Source organism: Salvelinus sp. IW2-2015, linkage group LG37, assembly GCF_002910315.2.
Source record: "Salvelinus sp. IW2-2015 linkage group LG37, ASM291031v2, whole genome shotgun sequence".
In the NCBI taxonomy this organism is placed as follows: Eukaryota; Metazoa; Chordata; class Actinopteri; order Salmoniformes; family Salmonidae; genus Salvelinus; species Salvelinus sp. IW2-2015.
The window spans coordinates 2213430-2232058 of NC_036876.1; the positions used below are offsets into that span (position 1 = coordinate 2213430).

At 44.8% G+C, this 18629-nt stretch overlaps 2 protein-coding genes across 3 annotated transcripts; both read left to right on the forward strand.

The window, feature by feature from the left end:
• Positions 1-693: 693 nt before the first annotated feature.
• Positions 694-11152, forward strand: LOC111960045 (fucolectin-4-like). Its single transcript, XM_023981934.2, has 6 exons — positions 694-733; positions 962-1020; positions 1320-1393; positions 1811-1848; positions 10521-10800; positions 10978-11152. Exons 4-6 carry the CDS (start codon positions 1830-1832, stop codon positions 11135-11137), a joined length of 459 nt encoding a protein of 152 aa, XP_023837702.2. The 5' UTR covers positions 694-733; positions 962-1020; positions 1320-1393; positions 1811-1829; the 3' UTR covers positions 11138-11152.
• A 274-nt stretch (positions 11153-11426) lies between these two features.
• LOC139023839 (L-selectin-like) lies at positions 11427-15579 on the forward strand. Of its 2 annotated transcripts, none has more exons than XM_070437849.1 (3): positions 11427-11877; positions 12033-12223; positions 14696-15579. In XM_070437849.1, the coding sequence occupies exons 1-3, from the start codon at positions 11705-11707 to the stop codon at positions 14746-14748; spliced, it is 417 nt and encodes a 138-aa protein (XP_070293950.1). In that variant the 5' UTR covers positions 11427-11704; the 3' UTR covers positions 14749-15579. The 2 variants fall into 2 exon arrangements, with proteins under 2 accessions (XP_070293950.1, XP_070293951.1); XM_070437850.1 differs by lacking the exon at positions 14696-15579 and adding an exon at positions 13466-14337.
• The last annotated feature ends 3050 nt before the right edge of the window (positions 15580-18629 follow it).

Here is an 18629-nt window from a genome sequence, read left to right on the forward strand (position 1 = left end):
ATGTAGCAATAATACTCAGACGTGTGCATCCCCACAATTACAAACTCCACTCAACTACTCAGGATCGACATTTTGCATAGTTAATTGCGTTCTTGCGTCGCGTACGTATGTAAGGTAAAATTAGGTTGAGAGGAGGAAGGGCACAGGGTGGACTACCCTCCTAGGCTCCCTACAAGACATCAGACTGGACTTCAATCTTTTTTATCAGAGCTTATACACTGATCTTTGTCATGAAATTGTGTCTTTCTGTTAGCAAAGTGTATTTCAATATATGTAGATCTACCTGATTGAATGAGTATCTACCTCTGTGTATCAGTCCTTGTTTGAACCCTTGGAATGAGTAGAAGCCTATTTTTAATAGGAGAGCAGTGTACAATACACAGTCATGCATTGTGTTACCAAGGAAAATTAAAAATAAACATTATTTCTATGGAGCAACGTGGAGAAACAATGTGGGACAACAAAGTGTTAAAAGCAGATGAATGGTGTCAATTTGAGCACTGGGATGCTCTGCTGTACCCAAAACATTGTTTTGCATTACACAGATAATTATACAAATGTGGTTAGGTACAGTACAGAAGGCTACACAGCCCACAATATGAATATATTATCAAAGATGTCCATAGTGTACAAAGAATGATAGAAGGACACACAAGGTGACAGATGAGCAGACGGGGGTAAAAGACACAAAGATATTTCCACTCTTCAAAATTTCAACTTCTTCAAACAGCGGGTAGGTACTGAGTTATTTCATGTACAATGTCTAAAATTAGTAATGATTTGATTTATAAAACTTGTATTATTTTTATAATTGTAAAAGCCTGTTAAATGACAGAACATTCAATGTTGTTCACTTGATTTTTTTTATTTTACAACCTGAAGGATTTTATTGGTCACGTTTGTTTACTGTGTATTGTGTACCTCCTGTAGTGAATTTACCATTTGGATATTCATCTATTAGAGTGTCTTGTTTAGTTTACCGTAAACAATAGCCAAGCATAACATCACCAACAGTATGCGGTATGTGACGCAAATTCAAATTGTAATGAAATATSCATAGTCACCAATTTGTTTTATTATTMATWTYAWTAGTAATATTATTCWTATTATTAGTGTTATTCATGTTATTATTATTCATATTATTACTATTTAAATATATTGTACTGAGATAGAACAGGGAAGAGGAGRTGGGAAAAGTAGGAGGGAGTGCAAGTTAGAAGGGCAGTGGGTTGGATTTAAAYCTTTGCTGAATAGGGCTGGACTAACGCATTTGGGGCCCCAGGGAACCTAACCCCAGTTTTTTTGTTTTGTCATTACAGGCAGGAGACAGGTGGTTGAATGAAGCCTCAACCACTAAACATGCTGTGGAGTCTCTCTCTCTGCCCTTTAATGGGTGAGTTTCTAATGCATACGTATGCAGACTATCAGGAATCAAGGTAAGACCAAGTGCAGACTGTGTGAARTAACATTGGRTAATAGGAAAGATGGGCGACACCTGGAGGGGGGTGGTGACAAGCACATGTGGAACAGATCAGGGCGWGACAGCAGACGTYTATGCCTCCTGTTGTTGTTGTTTTGTGTGTTGTTTWTTCACAACAACAGCAAWCAGTGTTGCTTCCTTTTACTTCTTTATCACATTTCTCTACCTCCTACCTTTCATCACTACTTCTGCAGCAATAGTTGGTAATCATACCTCTGCTTCACTGTAGTGCCTCTACAACTACTCATACAGACAGGGCAAAATGAAGTACAGAATGGATAAACAAGGAAGATGATTTTAATAATGTTGCAAATTCTGATTTATTTACAGGAGTTGTGTTGCTAGCCAGATGGTCAATGCTGCAACAGGTGAGACACAGACTTTTTGACTGTCATAATGTTTTATACAACATTACCATTTTAAATAAATATTCTAAATCCTAATGATTGACTTATTGCATGTTTGTTCTTTGATCATGTCTTGTCCTTGTGCTTCCTCTGCTGGTCTTATTAGGTTCTTTCTCTTTTCTCTCTCTTATCGTTCCGTTCCTGCTCCAGCTGTTTCTCATTCTCCTACGACCTCATTTACTCTTTCACACTGTCCCCTATTTTGCCCTCTGATTAGAGTCCCTATTTCTCCTCTGTTTTCCGCTCCTGTCCTTGTCGGATCATTGTTTGATGTTTGCTGTTCCTGTGTCCTTGTTCCGCCCTGTCGTGTTCTCTGCCTTCTTCAGATGCTGCGTGTGAGCAGGTGTCTATGTCAGCTACGGCCTGTGCCTTCCTGAAGCGACCTGCAGTCTGTGGTGCGTCTCCAGTCGTTCCTCTCGATTGACGAGAGATTTAAGTTTCCTGTTTTGGATTACCATTGATTATATCCAGGAGAATCATTATTTGTTTAATACTGGAATAAAGACTCTGTTACTATTACGTCGCTTTTGGGTCTCATTCATCAGCATAACAGAAGAATCCGACCAAGATGGACCAGCGACTATGGATTCTCCTCAACACTGCGTCGAGTTCCAGGGAGCAATGCTCGGCAGACACGAGCAGGAATTGTTTGCTGCTCGTCATGCCGTTGAGCCCTGGCCGTCAGGTCTCCGATCTCTCTGGACAGTTTCAGAGTCTTCGTCTCGTGCCACAGCTACTTCCTGGTCTTCCGAGTCTCCGGAACCTAGGGTTAATAACCCACATGTTACTCTGGGCAGCCACTGAGTGTCGCTCTTTTCTCACCCAGTGTGATATTGTGTTTCTCTCCAGCCCAACACGTACTCTAGTGAGAGAGCTCGGATCGCTTACGTCATATCACTCCTTACTGGTCGGGCTCGGGAGTGGGGCACAGCTATCTGGGAGGCAAGGGCTGAGTGTTTAACGATTATCCAGAACTTTAAAGGGAGATGATCCGGTTTTTTTGATCGTTCAGTTTTTGGGAGGGAGGCTTCCTGGGCCCTGGCTTCCCTATGTCAAGGTGATCGATCCATAACGGATTACTCTATAGAGTTTCGCACTCTTGCTGCATCCAGTGACGGGAACGAGCCGGCGTTGCTCGCTCGTTTTCTGGAGGACTCCACGCAGAGGTTAAGGATGAGATTCTCTCCGGGAGGTTCCTTCCAGCGTGGACTCTTTGATTGCACTCGCATCCGCATAGAACGGGTAGATCTTCGTCACGGAGCTCGTGGAGGAGAGCTCGGTTAACGGTGTTCCCCTCTCCGCATCTCAACCATCTCCTCCACGGCTCAGAGACTGAGCCCATGCAGCTGGGAGGTATTCGCATCTCGACTAAGGAGGGAACGGAGAATCACAACCGCTTTGCCTCTATTGCGGTTCTGCTGGACATTTTGTCATGTCATGTCCAGTAAAAGCCAGAGCTCATCAGTAAGCGGAGGGTACTGGTGAGCGCTACTACTCAGGTCTCTCCATCAAGATCCTGTACTACCTTGTCGGTCCATCTACGCTGGACGGTTCGGCTGCTTCCTGCAGTGCTTGATAGACTCTGTGGGGAGGGTTGTTTTATGGACGAAGATGGGCTCGGAAACATGACATTCCTCTCAGACAGTAGGGAAGCCCACGCCCATGTTCGCCTTAGATGGTAGTCTTCTCCCTAGTATCAGATGTGAGACACTACCTTTAACCCTCACAGTATCTGGTAACCACAGTGAGACCATTTCCTTTTTGATTTTTCGTTCACTTTTACACTGTTTTTTTGGGTCATCCCTGGTTAGTATGTCATAATCCTTCTATTAATTGGTCTAGTAATTCTATCCTATCTTGGAACGTTTCTTGTCATGTGAAGTGTTTAATGTCTGCTATCCTCCTGTGCTTCTGTCCCTCTACTCAGGAGGAACCTGGTGATTGGACAGGAGTGCCGGAGGAATATCATGATCTGCGCACGGTCTTCAGTCGGTCCAGAGCCAGCTCCTTCCTCCTACCGGTCGTATGATTGTTGTATTGATCTCCTTCCGGGGACCACTCCCCTCGGGGTAGACTATACTCTCTGTCGGCTCCCGAACGTAAGGCTCTCGAGGATTATCTGTCTGTTTCTCTCGACGCCGGTACCGTGGTGCCTTCTTCTCTTCCCGCCGGAGCGGGGTTTTTCTTTGTTAAGAAGAAGGACGGTACTCTGCGCCCCTGCGTGGAATTCGAGGGGCTGAATGACATAACGGTTAAGAATCGTTATCGTTCCCTTATGTCGTCAGCCTTCGAGATTTTGCAGGGAGCCAGGTGCTTTACTAAGTTGGACCTTCGTAACGCTTACCATCTCGTACGCATCAGAGAGGGGGACGAGTGGAAAACGGCGTTTAACACTCCGTTAGGGCATTTTGAATACCGGGTTCTGCGTTCGGCTTCGCTAATGCCCAGCTGTCTTTCAGGCATTAGTTAATGATGTACTGAGAGACATGCTGAACATTTTTGTTTTCGTTTACTTGACGATATCCTGATTTTTTCACCGTCACTCGAGATTCATGTTCAGCACGTTCGACGTGTATCCCAGCGCCTTTTAGAGAATTGTCTCTACGTGAAGGCTGAGCAAGTGCGCCTTTCATGTCTCCTCTGTCACTTTTTCTCGGTTCTGTTATTTCCGCTGAAGGCATTCCAGATGGATCCCGCTAAGGTCCAGGCTGTCAGCGATTGGCCCGTCCCTAAGTCACGTGTCGAGTTGCAGCGCTTTCCTCGTTTCGCTAATTTCTATCGGCGTTCATTCGTATTTCGGTCAAGTGGCTGCTCCTCTCACAGCTCTGACTTCTGTCAAGACTTGCTTTAAGTGGTCCGGTTCCGCCCAGGAGCTTTTTGATCTCCTCAAGAAGCGTTTTACATCCGCCCCTATCTTGTTAACTCCTGACGTCACTAAACAATTCATTGTCGAGGTGACGCTTCAGAGGTGGGCGTGGGAGCCATTCTGTCTCACGCTTCAGTCTGACGATAAGGTCCATCCTTGCGCTTACTTTTCTCATCGCCTGTGCCAGTGAACGCAACTATGATGTGGGTAACCGGCGAACTGCTCGCCATCCGCTTAGCATAGGCGAATGGCGACAGTGGTTGGAGGGGGCGACCGTCCCTTTTGTCGTTTGACTGACCATAAGAACCTTGAGTACATCCGTTCGGCCAAACGACTTAATGCACGTCAAGCTCGTTGGGCGTTGTTTTTCGCCATTGTTCGAGTTGTGATTCCTATACGTCCGGGAAATAAAAAACAAAGCCTGATGCCTTATCCCGTCTCTTAGTTCTTCTGTGCTTCTACACGACCGAGGGGATTCTCTCTGACAGGGCGTGTTGTCGGGTTGACTGTCTGGGGAATTGAGAGACAGGTAAAGCAAGCCTCACTCACACTGCGTCGCGCGCGCGTTGTCCTAGTACCTTCTGTTCGTTCCTGTCTCTACTCGTCTGGCTGTTCTTCAGTGGGTACTCTGCAGTTAGCTGGTCACCCCGGCGTTCGGGGTACGCTTGCTTCTATTCGCCAGCGGTTTTGGTGCCTACTCAGGAGCGGGACACGCGCCGTTTCGTGGCTGCTTGTTCGGACTGCGCGCAGACTAAGTCAGGTAACTCTCCTCCTGCCGGTCGTCTCAGACCGCTTCCCATTCCTTCTCGACCATGGTCTCACATCGCCTTAGACTTTATTACCGTCTGCCTTCGTCTGCGGGAAGACTGTGATTCTTACGGTTATCGATAGGTTCTCTAAGGCGGCACATTTCATTCCCTCGCTAAGCTTCTTCCGCTAAGGAGACGGCACAAATCATCATTGAGAATGTGTTCAGAATTCATGGCCTCCCGTTAGACGCCGTTTCAGACAGAGGTCCGCAATTCACGTCACAGTTTTGGAGGGAGTTCTGTCGTTTGATTGGTGCTTCGTCAGTCTCTCTTCCGGGTTTCATCCCCAGTCTAACGGTCAAGCAGAAAGGGCAATCAGTCGATTGGTCGCATATTACGCAGCCTTTCGTTTCGAAACCCTGCGTCTTGGCAGAACAGCTCCCCTGGGCTGAGTAGCTCAACAACTCGCTTCCTTCGTCTGCTACCGGGCTATCCCCGTTTCAGAGTAGTCTTGGGTACCAGCCTCCTCTGTTTTCGTCCCAGCTCGCCGAGTCCAGCGTTCCTCCGCTCAGGCTTTTGTCCAACGTTGTGAGCGCACCTGGGAGGGTCAGGTCTGCATTTGCCGTTACACGGGCGCAGACTGTGAGAGCCGCAATAAACGTAGGATTAAGAGTCCTAGGTATTGTCGCGGTCAGAGAGTGTGGCTTTCCACTCGTAACCTTCCCCTTACGACAGCTTCTCGCAAGTTGACTCGCGGTTCATTGGTCCGTTCGTGTCTCTCAGGTCGTCAATCCTGTCGCTGTGCGACTGCTTCTTCCGCGACATCTTCGTCGCGTCCACCCTGTCTTCCATGTCTCTTGTGTCAAGCCTTTTCTTCGCGCCCCCGTTCGTCTTCCCTCCCCCCCCCCGTCCTTGTCGAGGGCGCTCCTATTTACAAGGTACGGAAGATCATGGACATGCGTTCTCGGGACGTGGTCACCAGTACTTAGTGGATTGGGAGGTTACGGTCCTGAGGAGAGGAGTTGGGTTCCATCTCGGGACGTGCTGGACCGTTCGTTGATTGATGATTTCCTTCGTTGCCGCCAGGGTTCCTCCTCGAGTGCGCCAGGAGGCGCTCGGTGAGTGGGGGGGTACTGTCATGTTTTGTCTTTGATCATGTCTTGTCCCTGTGCTTCCTTCTGCTGGTCTTATTAGGTTCTTTCTCTTTTCTCTCTCTATCGTTCCGTTCCTGCTCCAGCTGTTTCTCATTCTCCCTACGACCTCATTTACTCTTTACACCTGTCCTATTTTGCCCTCTGATTAGAGTCCCTATTTCTCCCTCTGTTTTCCGCTCCTGTCCTTGTCGGATCATTGTTTGATGTTTGCTGTTCCTGTGTCCTTGTTCGCCCTGTCGTTGTTCTCTGCCTTCTTCAGATGCTGCGTGTGAGCAGGTGTCTATGTCAGCTACGGCCTGTGCCTTCCTGAAGCGACCTGCAGTCTGTGGTCGCGTCTCCAGTCGTTCCTCTCGATTGACGAGAGGATTTCAGTTTCCTGTTTTGGATTACCATTGATTATATCCAGGAGAATAATTATTTGTTTAATACTGGAATAAAGACTCTGTTACTATTACGTCGCTTTTGGGTCCTCATTCATCAGCATAACATTTATCTTTTTTATATTACTTTACACACTAGATTATTGGAAAATACAAAGTGTGTCATATCTACACTTGATCTAACATGAGGAATTGTAAGATCCTGTTCCCAAGAACTCTAAGGCATCATGCCACAATGACTACTACCTATAGCACTCACATCAGTAATCATGAAGTGCTTTGAGAGGCTGATTATGGCACACATCAACTCCATCATCCAGTTGCTGGGCAGGGGGTTGAATGACAGTCAAAGATAAAAGTAAAAAATAACAAACCAAAAAAAAAGTTGAATAGTTTTAATTTACACTCAGAAGGAATCAAATCAAATCAAATGTATTTATATAGCCCTTCTTACATCAGCTGATATCTCAAAGTGCTGTACAGAAACCCAGCCTAAAACCCCAAACAGCAAAGCAATGCAGGTGTAGAAACACGGTGGCTAGGAAAAACTCCCTAGAAAGGCCAAAACCTAGGAAGAAACCAGAGAGAGAACCAGGCTATGAGGGGTGGCCAGTCCTCTTCTGGCTGTGCCGGGTGGAGATTATAATACAGAACATGGCCAAGATGTTCAAATGTTCATAAATGACCAGCATGGTCAAATAATAATAATCACAGTAGTTGTCGAGGGTGCAGCAAGTCAGCACCTCAGGAGTAAATGTCAGTTGGCTTTTCATAGCCGATCATGAAGAGTATCTCTACCGCTCCTGCTTTCTCTAGAGAGTTGAAAACAGCAGGTTTGGGACAGGTAGCACGTCCGGTGAACAGGTCAGGGTTGCATAGCCACAGGCAGAACAGTTGAAACTGGAGCAGCAGCATGGCCAGGTGGACTGGGGACAGAAAGGAGTCATCATGCCAGGTAGTCCTGAGGCATGGTCCTAGGTCTCAGGTCCTCCGAGAGAAAGAAAGAAAGAGAGAAAGAGAGAATTAGAGAGAGCATACTTAAATTCACACAGGACACCGTATAAGACAGGAAAAATACTCCAGATATAACAGACTGACCCTAGCCCCCCGACACATAAACTACTGCAGCATAAATACTGGAGGCTGAGACAGGAGGGGTCAGGAGACACTGTGGCCCCATCCGATGATACCCCCGGACAGGGCCATTATTACATCCAATGCTTGTTTGCCTGAGGTTGATGCCACGCAAGCGCTTGTACCCGCATACACATGCATACACACACTCTCATTCAAATGCACACGTGCACACAAACGGACACATTCACACATGTAAATAGTGCCACATATGCACACAAATGCATACAGTTGGCATTGCTGTTTAGATTTTTTTGTCCTTGATGTCGTTGGTTTTCGCATTGTTGTTTTCTGTTGTTATTTTCCTTTGTTTTTCTCCTTTTTCTCTTTTGTTATTTTTGTTGGTTGTTGGTGCGTTGGGTCGGTGGTGGTTTTAGTTGGGTTGGAGGAGGACGGTGGCTTGGGAGGGGGGGTTTAGGGGTGAGAGGTGGAAGGTGACTTTTTTGGGAGGGACTTGTGGGGGTTTCTTGGATGGTTGAGGGGCAGCTCTCAAGGGGAACTGATGGAGGATCTTGGATAGTTGGTCGCCTGGCGTTTGGGAGCTTGGGCCGGTGGCCTAGAGGTCGCTGGTTTGGTCCCCGATTCACCTGGGTGGGGCATCAGTCCTTGTGCCCTTGGGCGGGGTGCTTGACCCTGATTGCTCTTGTGGGTCACTCTGGATGGGAGTGTCTGCTATATGACTGAATGTAATGTAAATGTTGAGCTGCTTCACTGCAGGTAGATTGTATGTTTTAAAATACAATTAAAACATACACATTTAAAAAACTCCATCATCCTAGACACCCTAGAGCCACTCCAATTTGCATACCGCCCTAACAGATCCATAGACTACGCAATCTCAATTGCACTTTAAACGGCCCTCACCCAGGAATACTTACGTGAGAATGCTGTTCCTTGACTACCGCTCAGCGTTCAAGCTCGTCACCAATCTTAGGAACCTGGGACTGAACACCTCCCTCTGCAACTGGAACCTGGACTACCTGATAGGCCGACCCAACGTGGTGAGGGTAGGCAACAACACTTCCGCCACGCTGACCCTCAACACGGGGGCCCACAGGGGTGTGTGCTTAGTCCCCTCCTGTACTCCCTGTTCACCCATGACTACATGGCCACGCACGTCTCCAACACCATCATCACGTTTTCTGACAACACAACAGTGGTAGGCCTGATCATCGGCGATGATGAGACAGCCTATAGGGAGTGACCTGGCAGTGTTGTGCCACAACAACATCTCCCTCAATGTCGGTAAGACCAAGGAGCTGAACGTTGACTACAGAAAACGGGGGTGGGAGAGCACGCCCCATCCACATCGGCAGGTCGAGAGTTTAAAGTTCCTCTGTGCCCAAATCACTAAGGACTGAAAATGGTCCACACACAAGAGCACAGTCGTGAAGAAGGCGCAACAGCCCTCTTCCCCCTCAGAAGGTTGAAAATGTTTGGCAAGGGCCCTCAAATCCTGAAAAAGTTCTACAGCTGTACAATTTAGAGTGTCTTGACTGGATGCATCACTGCTTGGCATGGCAATAGCAACAACCTCGAATTGCATGACGCTACAGAGGGTGGTGTGGAAAGCCCAGTACATGACCGGGGCCATGCTCAATGCCATCCAGAACCTCTAAATCAGGCGGTGTGAAAGGAAGGCCCAGACAATCATTAATTAAAGACTCCAGCCACCCAAGCCATAGACTGTTCTCTCTGCTTCCGCATGGCAAGCGATACCAGTGCATAAAGTCTGACACCAACAGGGTCTTGAACAGCTTCTATCCCCAAGCCATAAGACTGCTAAATAGCTAACTAAATAGCTAACAGAATGCCCACAGACTATCTGAGTTGACTTTTGTATGTCATTCTTATTTTTGCACTGTTTCTATCCACACTCACAGGGCCCTACACACTCACACACACTAATACTCCAACACACACACAAACACTCACTTCATAATTTGCTCTCACACACATAATATGCACATACATATATACTGACTCTACACACATGCACACCAACTCACATACAGTACATTCATCATATACGCTGCTGGTACTCTGTTTATCATATATCCTGATGCCCAGTTACCTTACCTCTATACATATCTATCGATCTAGTAATTCATTGTAAAAATGGTACTGGAACTGACTGACCCWTTATATAGTATGATGAATTACTTTCTCCTTTTCCTCTTATTTCTTATTTTTATTTCTTGTGTGTTTTTGTTCTAACTTATGATATTTTTAATATTACATTACTGCATTGTTGGGTTTAGAGCTTGYAAGAAAGACRTTTCAACGTGAAACTTCATTGGCAATAATTTGTCATTTCTGTATTAAAAMAGTATTCTCTCTGTCCCTGTAGTAAATGTAGCGTTGAAAGGAGTGGCCACCCAGTCATCACTGCATGGGGATGGCCAGGCTAACAATGCCATTGATGGGAACAGAGAATCAGACTATTTCAAAGTACACTGCACCCACACTGAACAGGAGACCAACCCCTGGTGGAGAGTGGACCTGCTKRATGTGTACAGAGTGACAGCTGTCACCATCACCAACAGAGGAGACTGCTGTTCTGAGAGGCTKRATGRTGCTGAGATCCGCATCGGTAACTCACTGGACGAAAACGGCATCAACAACCCCAGGTGACACATCGACATCTGTAGATTTTTATGTCCTGTCTTGAAGGTGTTTGGATACGTTGGTCCTCATCCATACTTCTGTTGCTATTCTGTGGCTATATATTTAACAAACTGGTGGTTTTCTGCACGGTGATGTATATTCTAAAGCATTCTCTCTCTCTCCCTCTTCCCCCCTTTTAGATGTGTTGTCATCCCCAACATCCCAGCAGGTGAGACCTACACCTTCCAGTGTAATGAGATGGAGGGTCGCTATGTTGTTGTGGTCATCCCTGGACAGAACAAAGTTCTCACTCTGTGTGAGTTGGAAGTATATGGCACTCCTGCAGGTAATCATCTGTAACTGTCATCACTCTTCACATTCATCCTCAAGTAACATTTACATAACTTTTATTGCACACCTGAAGTAAAATCCCATCACAGAAGCTTAGGAGAATCAAAAGCTGACATTGTAAATCTTTGACAAAAGTCCAACATATATTTTTTCGGGGGGGRGGGAGATTTGGTAGGTGTATTAATCAAATAAATATACAAGGTAAATATTATTGTATGTAGGTTTGAGAATTTTAAATTTATATGTGAAGTTAATGTCCACAAATAATAACTGAACTCTTGGACTTCTGTTTCAGACTCACCCACCACCACCACAAATTCTACCACTACTCCAACACCTACTACTCCAACACTCAATAATCCAACACCCACTACTCCAACACCCACTGCTCCAACCTTAATATCGACAGCTCAACCAACAACAACCCAGCCTCCCACCATTACTTTTCTCCCCTCTTCCCCAACATCCCCCTCCTCCTCTCAATCTCCCACCTCCACCAGTGCTTCTACCCTTCTCCCCTCCACTTCCACTCCACCTCCTCCTTCCACCAGTGTCACCTTCTTGAGGAGGAAGGTGATGGTGGTGAGGGAGAAGCTGTGCTGGTCCGATGCTCTGTTCTACTGCAGAGACCACTACTGGGACCTGGTCAGTGTTCGCAACGAGACAGAGCAGAGGGAGCTGGAGAAACTGGTGAATGACAGTAACCTCATCACCCCCCTCACCTCCCATCTGTGGCTGAGCCTGCGCAGGTACACTACCTAATGGTTTTAACAGTCAAATATWAATTTTATAGCAGCCATCCAATGTCCTGTACCAACAGTTGCTCAATATATTTTCATCTTCACTTTGCTCCACTGTTCATGCACCTTGATTTTAAAGTGAGGCAGCTTTTCTCTGCCTGCAGGTACATCCTGGGAGACACGTGGTACTGGATGACCGGAGACCATATGAACTACACCCACTGGGTGAACGGCGTCCCACCTAGGAAGGACATCTCCAACCCCTGTGGAGCGTTGACCAACGGGGCCAACGAAGGGAACTTCCTCTGGGTGGAGCGGCTCTGTGATGACCATTACAACTTCCTCTGCTACTCAGGTACCTGCTTTTYTCATGATACAGTGCATTCGGAAAGTATTCAGACCCCTTCACTTTTTCGACATTTTTTTTATGTTACAGCCTTATTCTAAAGGGTTTCCTCATCAATCTACACACAATAAATGATAAAGCGAAAAAAACAGAAATTTAAATAAGTATTCAGAACCTTTGCTATGAGACTCGAAATTGAGCTCAGGTGCATCCGGTTTCCATTGATCATCCTTGAAATGTTTCTACAACTTGATTGGAGTCCACCTGTGGTAAATTCAATTTACTGGACATGATTTGGAAAGGCACACACCTGTCTATATAAGGTCCCACAGAGCTAAAACCAAGCCATGAGGTTGAAGGAATTGTTTGTAGAGCTCCGAGACAGAATTTTTTTGAGGCACAGATGCCAAAAAATGTCTGCGGCAATGAAGGTACCCAAGAATACAGGGGCCTCCATCATTCTTAAATGGAAGATGCTTGGAACCACCAAGACTCTTCCTACAGCTGGCCAAACTGAGCAATCGGGGGAGAAGGGCCTTGGTCAGGGAGRTGACCAGGGAGGTGACCAAGAACCSGATGGTCACTCTGACAGAGCTCCATAGTTCCTCTGTGGAGATGGGAAAACCTTCCAGAAGGACAACCATCTCTGCAGCACTCCACCAATMTTGCCTTAATGGTAGAGTGGTCAGACGGAAGCCACTTCTCAGACCAAGAAAAACAAGATTCTCTGGTCTGATGAAACCAAGATTGAACTATTTGGCCTGATAGCCTAGTGTCACGCTCGTCACCTGGCCAATACCATCCCTAAGGTGAAGCATGGTGGTGGCAACATCATGCTGTGTGTCACGGCCAATGCTGGAAGAAGACCAAGGTGCAGCGTGGTGAGCGTACATTACTTTTTATGTTGGAATGACGGCAACAAAAACAATAAGCAATACAAAACGACCGTGAAGCTTAAGGGCTATAGTGCCACAAACAAAGACAACTACCCACAACGAAAGGAGGGAAAAAGGGCTACCTAAGTATGGTTCCCAATCAGAGACAACGATAGACAGCTGTCCCTGATTGAGAACCATACCTAGCCAAAACAAAGAAATACAAAAACATAGTAAATAGAACATAGAATGCCCACCCAAATCACACCCTGACCAAACCAAAATAGAGTCATAAAAAGCTCTCTAAGGTCAGGGCGTGACACTGTGAGGATGTTTTTCAGCGGCAGGGACTGGGAGGCTAAACAGAAAAGTACAGAGAGATCCTTGATGATATCCTGCTCCAGAACACTCAGGACCTCAGGCTGAAGCGAAGGTTCACCTTCCAACAGGACAACAACACTAAGCACACAGCCAAGACAACGTAGGGGTGGCTTGGCCCACAAGCCTCATAAGACTCGTCTGAAGGTCCACCAGTACCAGTTGAAAAAATGCATGGAAGTATATATGGAGTCTGTTTAGTGCCAAAAATAAAGGGTAAAAGAATAACAAATGTTTCCTGATCTTTCTTACATCTCTCATATATAGGACAGTGTCACGCCCTGAACATAGWGAGCCCTCTGGGTTCTCTATGGTGTTTTAGGTCAGGYCGTGACTAGGGGGTGTTCTAGTCTTTAATTTCTATGTTGGTGTGAGTATGGTTCCCAATTGGAGGCAGCTGATGATCGTTGCCTCTAATTGGGGATCATACTTAGTGTGTTCCTTTTCCCACCTGCGTTGTGGGATATTGTTTCGTTGAGTGCCTATGTGCGTTACGTACTGCACGTTCGTTCATTTATTTGTTGTTTGAAGTTTCACCTTAATAAATATGTGGAACTCTACGCACGCTGCGCCTTGGTCCGCTCATTTCTACAATGAACGTGACAGACAGTGTCACGCCCTGACCTTAGAGAGACGTTTTATTTCTCTATTTGGTTAGGTCAGGATGTGATTTGGGGTGGGCATTCTATGTTGTCTATTTCTTTGTTTTGGCCGAGTATGGTTCCCAATCAGAGGCAGCTGTCTATCATTGTCTCTGATTGGGAATCATACTTAGGCAGCCCTTTTTCCCACTTTCTGTTGTGGGATCTTGTTTTTGTTAGTTGCTGGTTTAGCGCTACATTACTTTACGTGTCGTTTATCTTTCTTGTTTTTTTGGTGTTCGTTTAATAAATTCAAAATGTAAGCCTACCACGCTGCACCTTGGTCTYATTCYGACGACAGACGTAACAGACAGACACTTCAAAACAAACTTCCAATTGATTTTTTTGCGTGGGGTTCTCTGTTTGTACATGTAGTGAATCTGTTATTCAATCTGTTTGTATGGGCTAATACAACTTTTCATCAAATATTTTTTTTATCCTGCAAGGGGTCTTCAAATTCAAAATCAAATAGAAAAATAATCCTTGGTATGACCTTGCTAAAAATTACCCCCGCTGGTGATTAGGCAGGGTTTACACTCTTATTGGTTAGAGACCATGTTGACTGTCTCTTGTCTCTCTGTCCTCAGGTCCTGAAGCAGGAGTCAACAGAGTGTATTTCTACAGCAGCAGACGGCCATAGTGAGGCGCTGTGGAGCTCCAGAGGCTGATGTCCAATCCCCTTGATATTTTCCTGTTGTAAAATTAATATATATATTCAGCTTTATTAAAGATACTTAGAGGTTGTCTGGCCAGGTAACTTTTACCGAGAGTAGCTGGTAGGAGAGAGTATTTGATGGCTCTTAACAATGTGACCATACAGGATTTGGATTCTGCCATTCACTGATTCTGTTGGAGGCTCTAGAACTTTCTAATAGTATTTTCCGGTTGTAAAATTATCACATTTAGTTTAACATTTTATAACATTGTGTGTGATTTAATAAATGTTATAGATTATGAGAGTATTGTTACTTTATACAATCACGATGCTGTCAAAGTGTGTTTTTAAAGAGTCGCTTGAACGCCCCGCACGTCACACGTGACGTCATTTTGAATATTGAATAGCCCCCTGTGTATTTATGCTAGCGACTTACCCACAGATCAATCCCCTCTTTAACGCCGACATAAAGCTTGCACCTATTCCATAACATTGGGCCTTTGAAAGCAGTGTTTTTCTACACAAGACAGGATCCGGACAAGAAAGTCAGCACAAAATGGTATTTAAAACCCAAACCGTTTGAGCTAGCAACTCATACGACTCCATCATCAAAAGAGGAGACTCTCACRACATCCACAGTTTTTACGGCAGTTGTTGGAAACTTTCTGACGCCCAMGTCGTAATTTCGAAGATGTCTTCACACAAAAATGTTTGAGCCACAAACTAATAAGTCATCAACATCGACAGGTAAGACTTATTTAGCATTCACTTTTCACAAGGTTTAAAAGAAAAAATATTGAAATGCTTTTTCGTTTTTTCATCATTTGACCTTTTTCAAATCTTATTAGTCTCTATTCACATCCTTACGTAAACACTTTTGATGTTTATTTTTGACTTTGAAATTCAATGATGATAGTAAAATGAGTGATGTTGTTCTTCTACCACCAGTAGAGGTGACGTGGACCAGGTCTGTAATTTTTTATTTTTTATTTCACCTTATTTAACCAGGTAGGCTAGTTGAGAACAACGTTCTCATTTGCAACTGCGACCTGGCCAAGATAAGCAATGTAATGCAAGTAATGCATTTGATTTATGTTTAATTGTTTAATTGACCATTGTTTACTGTTTGTATTGATTATTTATGTATCAATCATGGAAAATGCAGATTGTGGCCAGAAAAAATATATGTCTGCAGGTGTAACTACAGACCCTAGTTCATTCCAGGCTGTATCACAACCAGCCCGTGATTGGGGAGTCCCATAGGGCGGCACACAATTGGCCCAGCGTGTGTCCGGGTAGGGTTTGGCCGGTGGAGGCCGTCATTTTAAATAGAAATTTGTTCTTAACTGACTTCTAGTTAATAAGGTTTAAATAAATTACCATATTATGAACTGTTTCAATATTTTCAATTAAAACACATGGGGTATTTATTAAGTTAAAACTACTTTATTATGTTGGTTAGGCAGACATTTATAGACTAAGTATATTGTATTAAAGAACAATACAGTAGATGCACACGTCAAACGGTGATTTATGAGCCTATTTTTATGGGTCCGGTGATGTATGCCCATATATGGCCATCCTGCAGGCATCCATGTCAGGAAGTGTCTGCACGGTCGTCGTAGGCATGCCCATATATTGTACATCTGTCGTCAGGAAGTATCTGACGCTGTTGGAAGATGACTGGTGTTTTATTTAAACCAAGAATAGCTGTCCTGTTCCTTGAGCTAGCTGTCATGATATTGATGTTAGGTAGGACCCTCATTGAACTGGGGGATGTTGAACTATTTCACGGGTTACTAAACATCACAAAGGGTATGATGCTTGTTCGACGGGCATCGAGGAACCCGTTTGGAAGGTGCCCTGACTCCTCAGAAGGAATATTTTCATAGGTTGAACAATACAAAGAAAAGAATGGACTTCCTTGTGGATGCGTGGAGTATATATTAGCAACGAGCCGAAAATCATGCAATGAAAACAACAGGAAGTGGCCTGACTGGATTAGTTGTGGTATGCTTATTCCTTTTAAAAGTTGGGATATAATGGAATTGAAAATGTTAGAGTTAGTGGATGCTCTTTTTGTACAGAGCCAACAATGGCAGAGTATTGTTCAACTMAGGAAGTGCATGATATATACGAATCCTAAGGATTATGATTCAAAGGAAACCCAAGAAGGTTCATCCTCAGAAGGSTCAGCCCCTGAMAACTAAGTACGCGGCTGCTACGTTAACCACGCCCCGATACCAAAGGACTGGTTCAACAATAAAAGGGGTGACCATGAAGCCTCTAATTTCAGCATATACCATGGATATTCATATACCATATCAGGACTCCGATACGTCATGGGTACCAGACCCTAAGGACTCTATGCCTCACAGCCCTGCATTCTACTCCCCCCAGGCAAGACCCCCGACACCCCATACGTGTACACCACCTGAGGATGTGTTTGATGGGGTGGTCAGTACTATATTTGTGGACACCATCAAGGCCTCTGTAGCCACACTTTCAGATGTGGTGATTGGAGAGTATATAAGAGAAAAATGCCACGGTTGTGAGATCAATCACCCCAGCCAACGAYGACATCCGTGTTTATATGACCCACCCCGGTACTACTTCTTCAACCATTTTGAGAAGCTGGTGAAAAGACTGTGGTCCAGCCGCTTTATACCATCGATGGTCAGAGACCTGGAGTCTATGGGTCTTGTGCCATCTATTCCCAGAGTTTACGGTGTAACCGAGGCTTTCCTACATGAACTGAAGGAGGTGATCTACATCCACGAGAAACTCAAAGAAATCCGGMACACACTGGTGGACGACAACAAATACAAGGAAGCTTTGGTGGCTGATGTGGTGACTTTCTGGGTCAATAAACCCCAAGAGAACGWGTAACAATATATATTTTGTATTTAGATATAAAGCAATGGGTAACTATTTGCATACGATGTTAGAGAGAATAAATACATTTTTTATTGTGAGAGAACTTACAAATGTTATGCAGCAAATTATTGGAAATAAAGTGAACAATGTATCGCTCTACACAACCCACAATACATGGGCTAATGCAGAGCGTGTGCTAAAAATTGAGAAAATCATGTAAGACATACGGGGGAGACTCTACAATGGACACAACTGGTATCCCGTCTTGTGGATGATTCTGAAGAACTAGAAACATCCTTGTCTAAGATTTGAGTTTATTTGTTTGAAACACCGTTTAATTGTAACAGGTATCATATTTGTTGTTTATATACTTATATAACAGATGTATGTGTTTTAAAAATTCAGCGATACAAGCCTGTAAATATAAACCAAGTATACAAGGTGTTGCATGCATGGGTCATTGAGAAAACGGGTACTAATATCCTGCTACATATGCTGACGTGTCTGTATACGTAACGTTTCCATACTTACGTAACATTGCAAAAATCAGAAATTTTCTGTCCCAAAAATAATTCATCCATGCTTTTGTACTTCTAGGTTAGACTACTGCAATGCTCTACTTTCGGCTACCGGATAAAGCACTAAATAAACTTCAGTTAGTGCTAAATACGGCTGCTAGAATCCTGACTAGAACCAAGAAATTTATCATATTACTCCAGTGCTAGCTCCCTACACTGGCTTCCTGTTAAGGCAAGGGCTGATTTCAAAGTTTTACTGTTAAACCATAAAGCGTTACATGGCTTTGCTCTAACCATCTTTCCGAGTTGGTCCTGCTGTAACTACCTCACGTACGCTACGGTCACAAGACGCAGGCTCCTAATTTCCTCCTTTTTATGGAATGTTCGCCTACCCATGTGAGAGACGCAGACTCGGTTCTCAACCTTTAAGGTCTTTACTGAAGACTTATCCTCTTCAGAGTCATATGATTG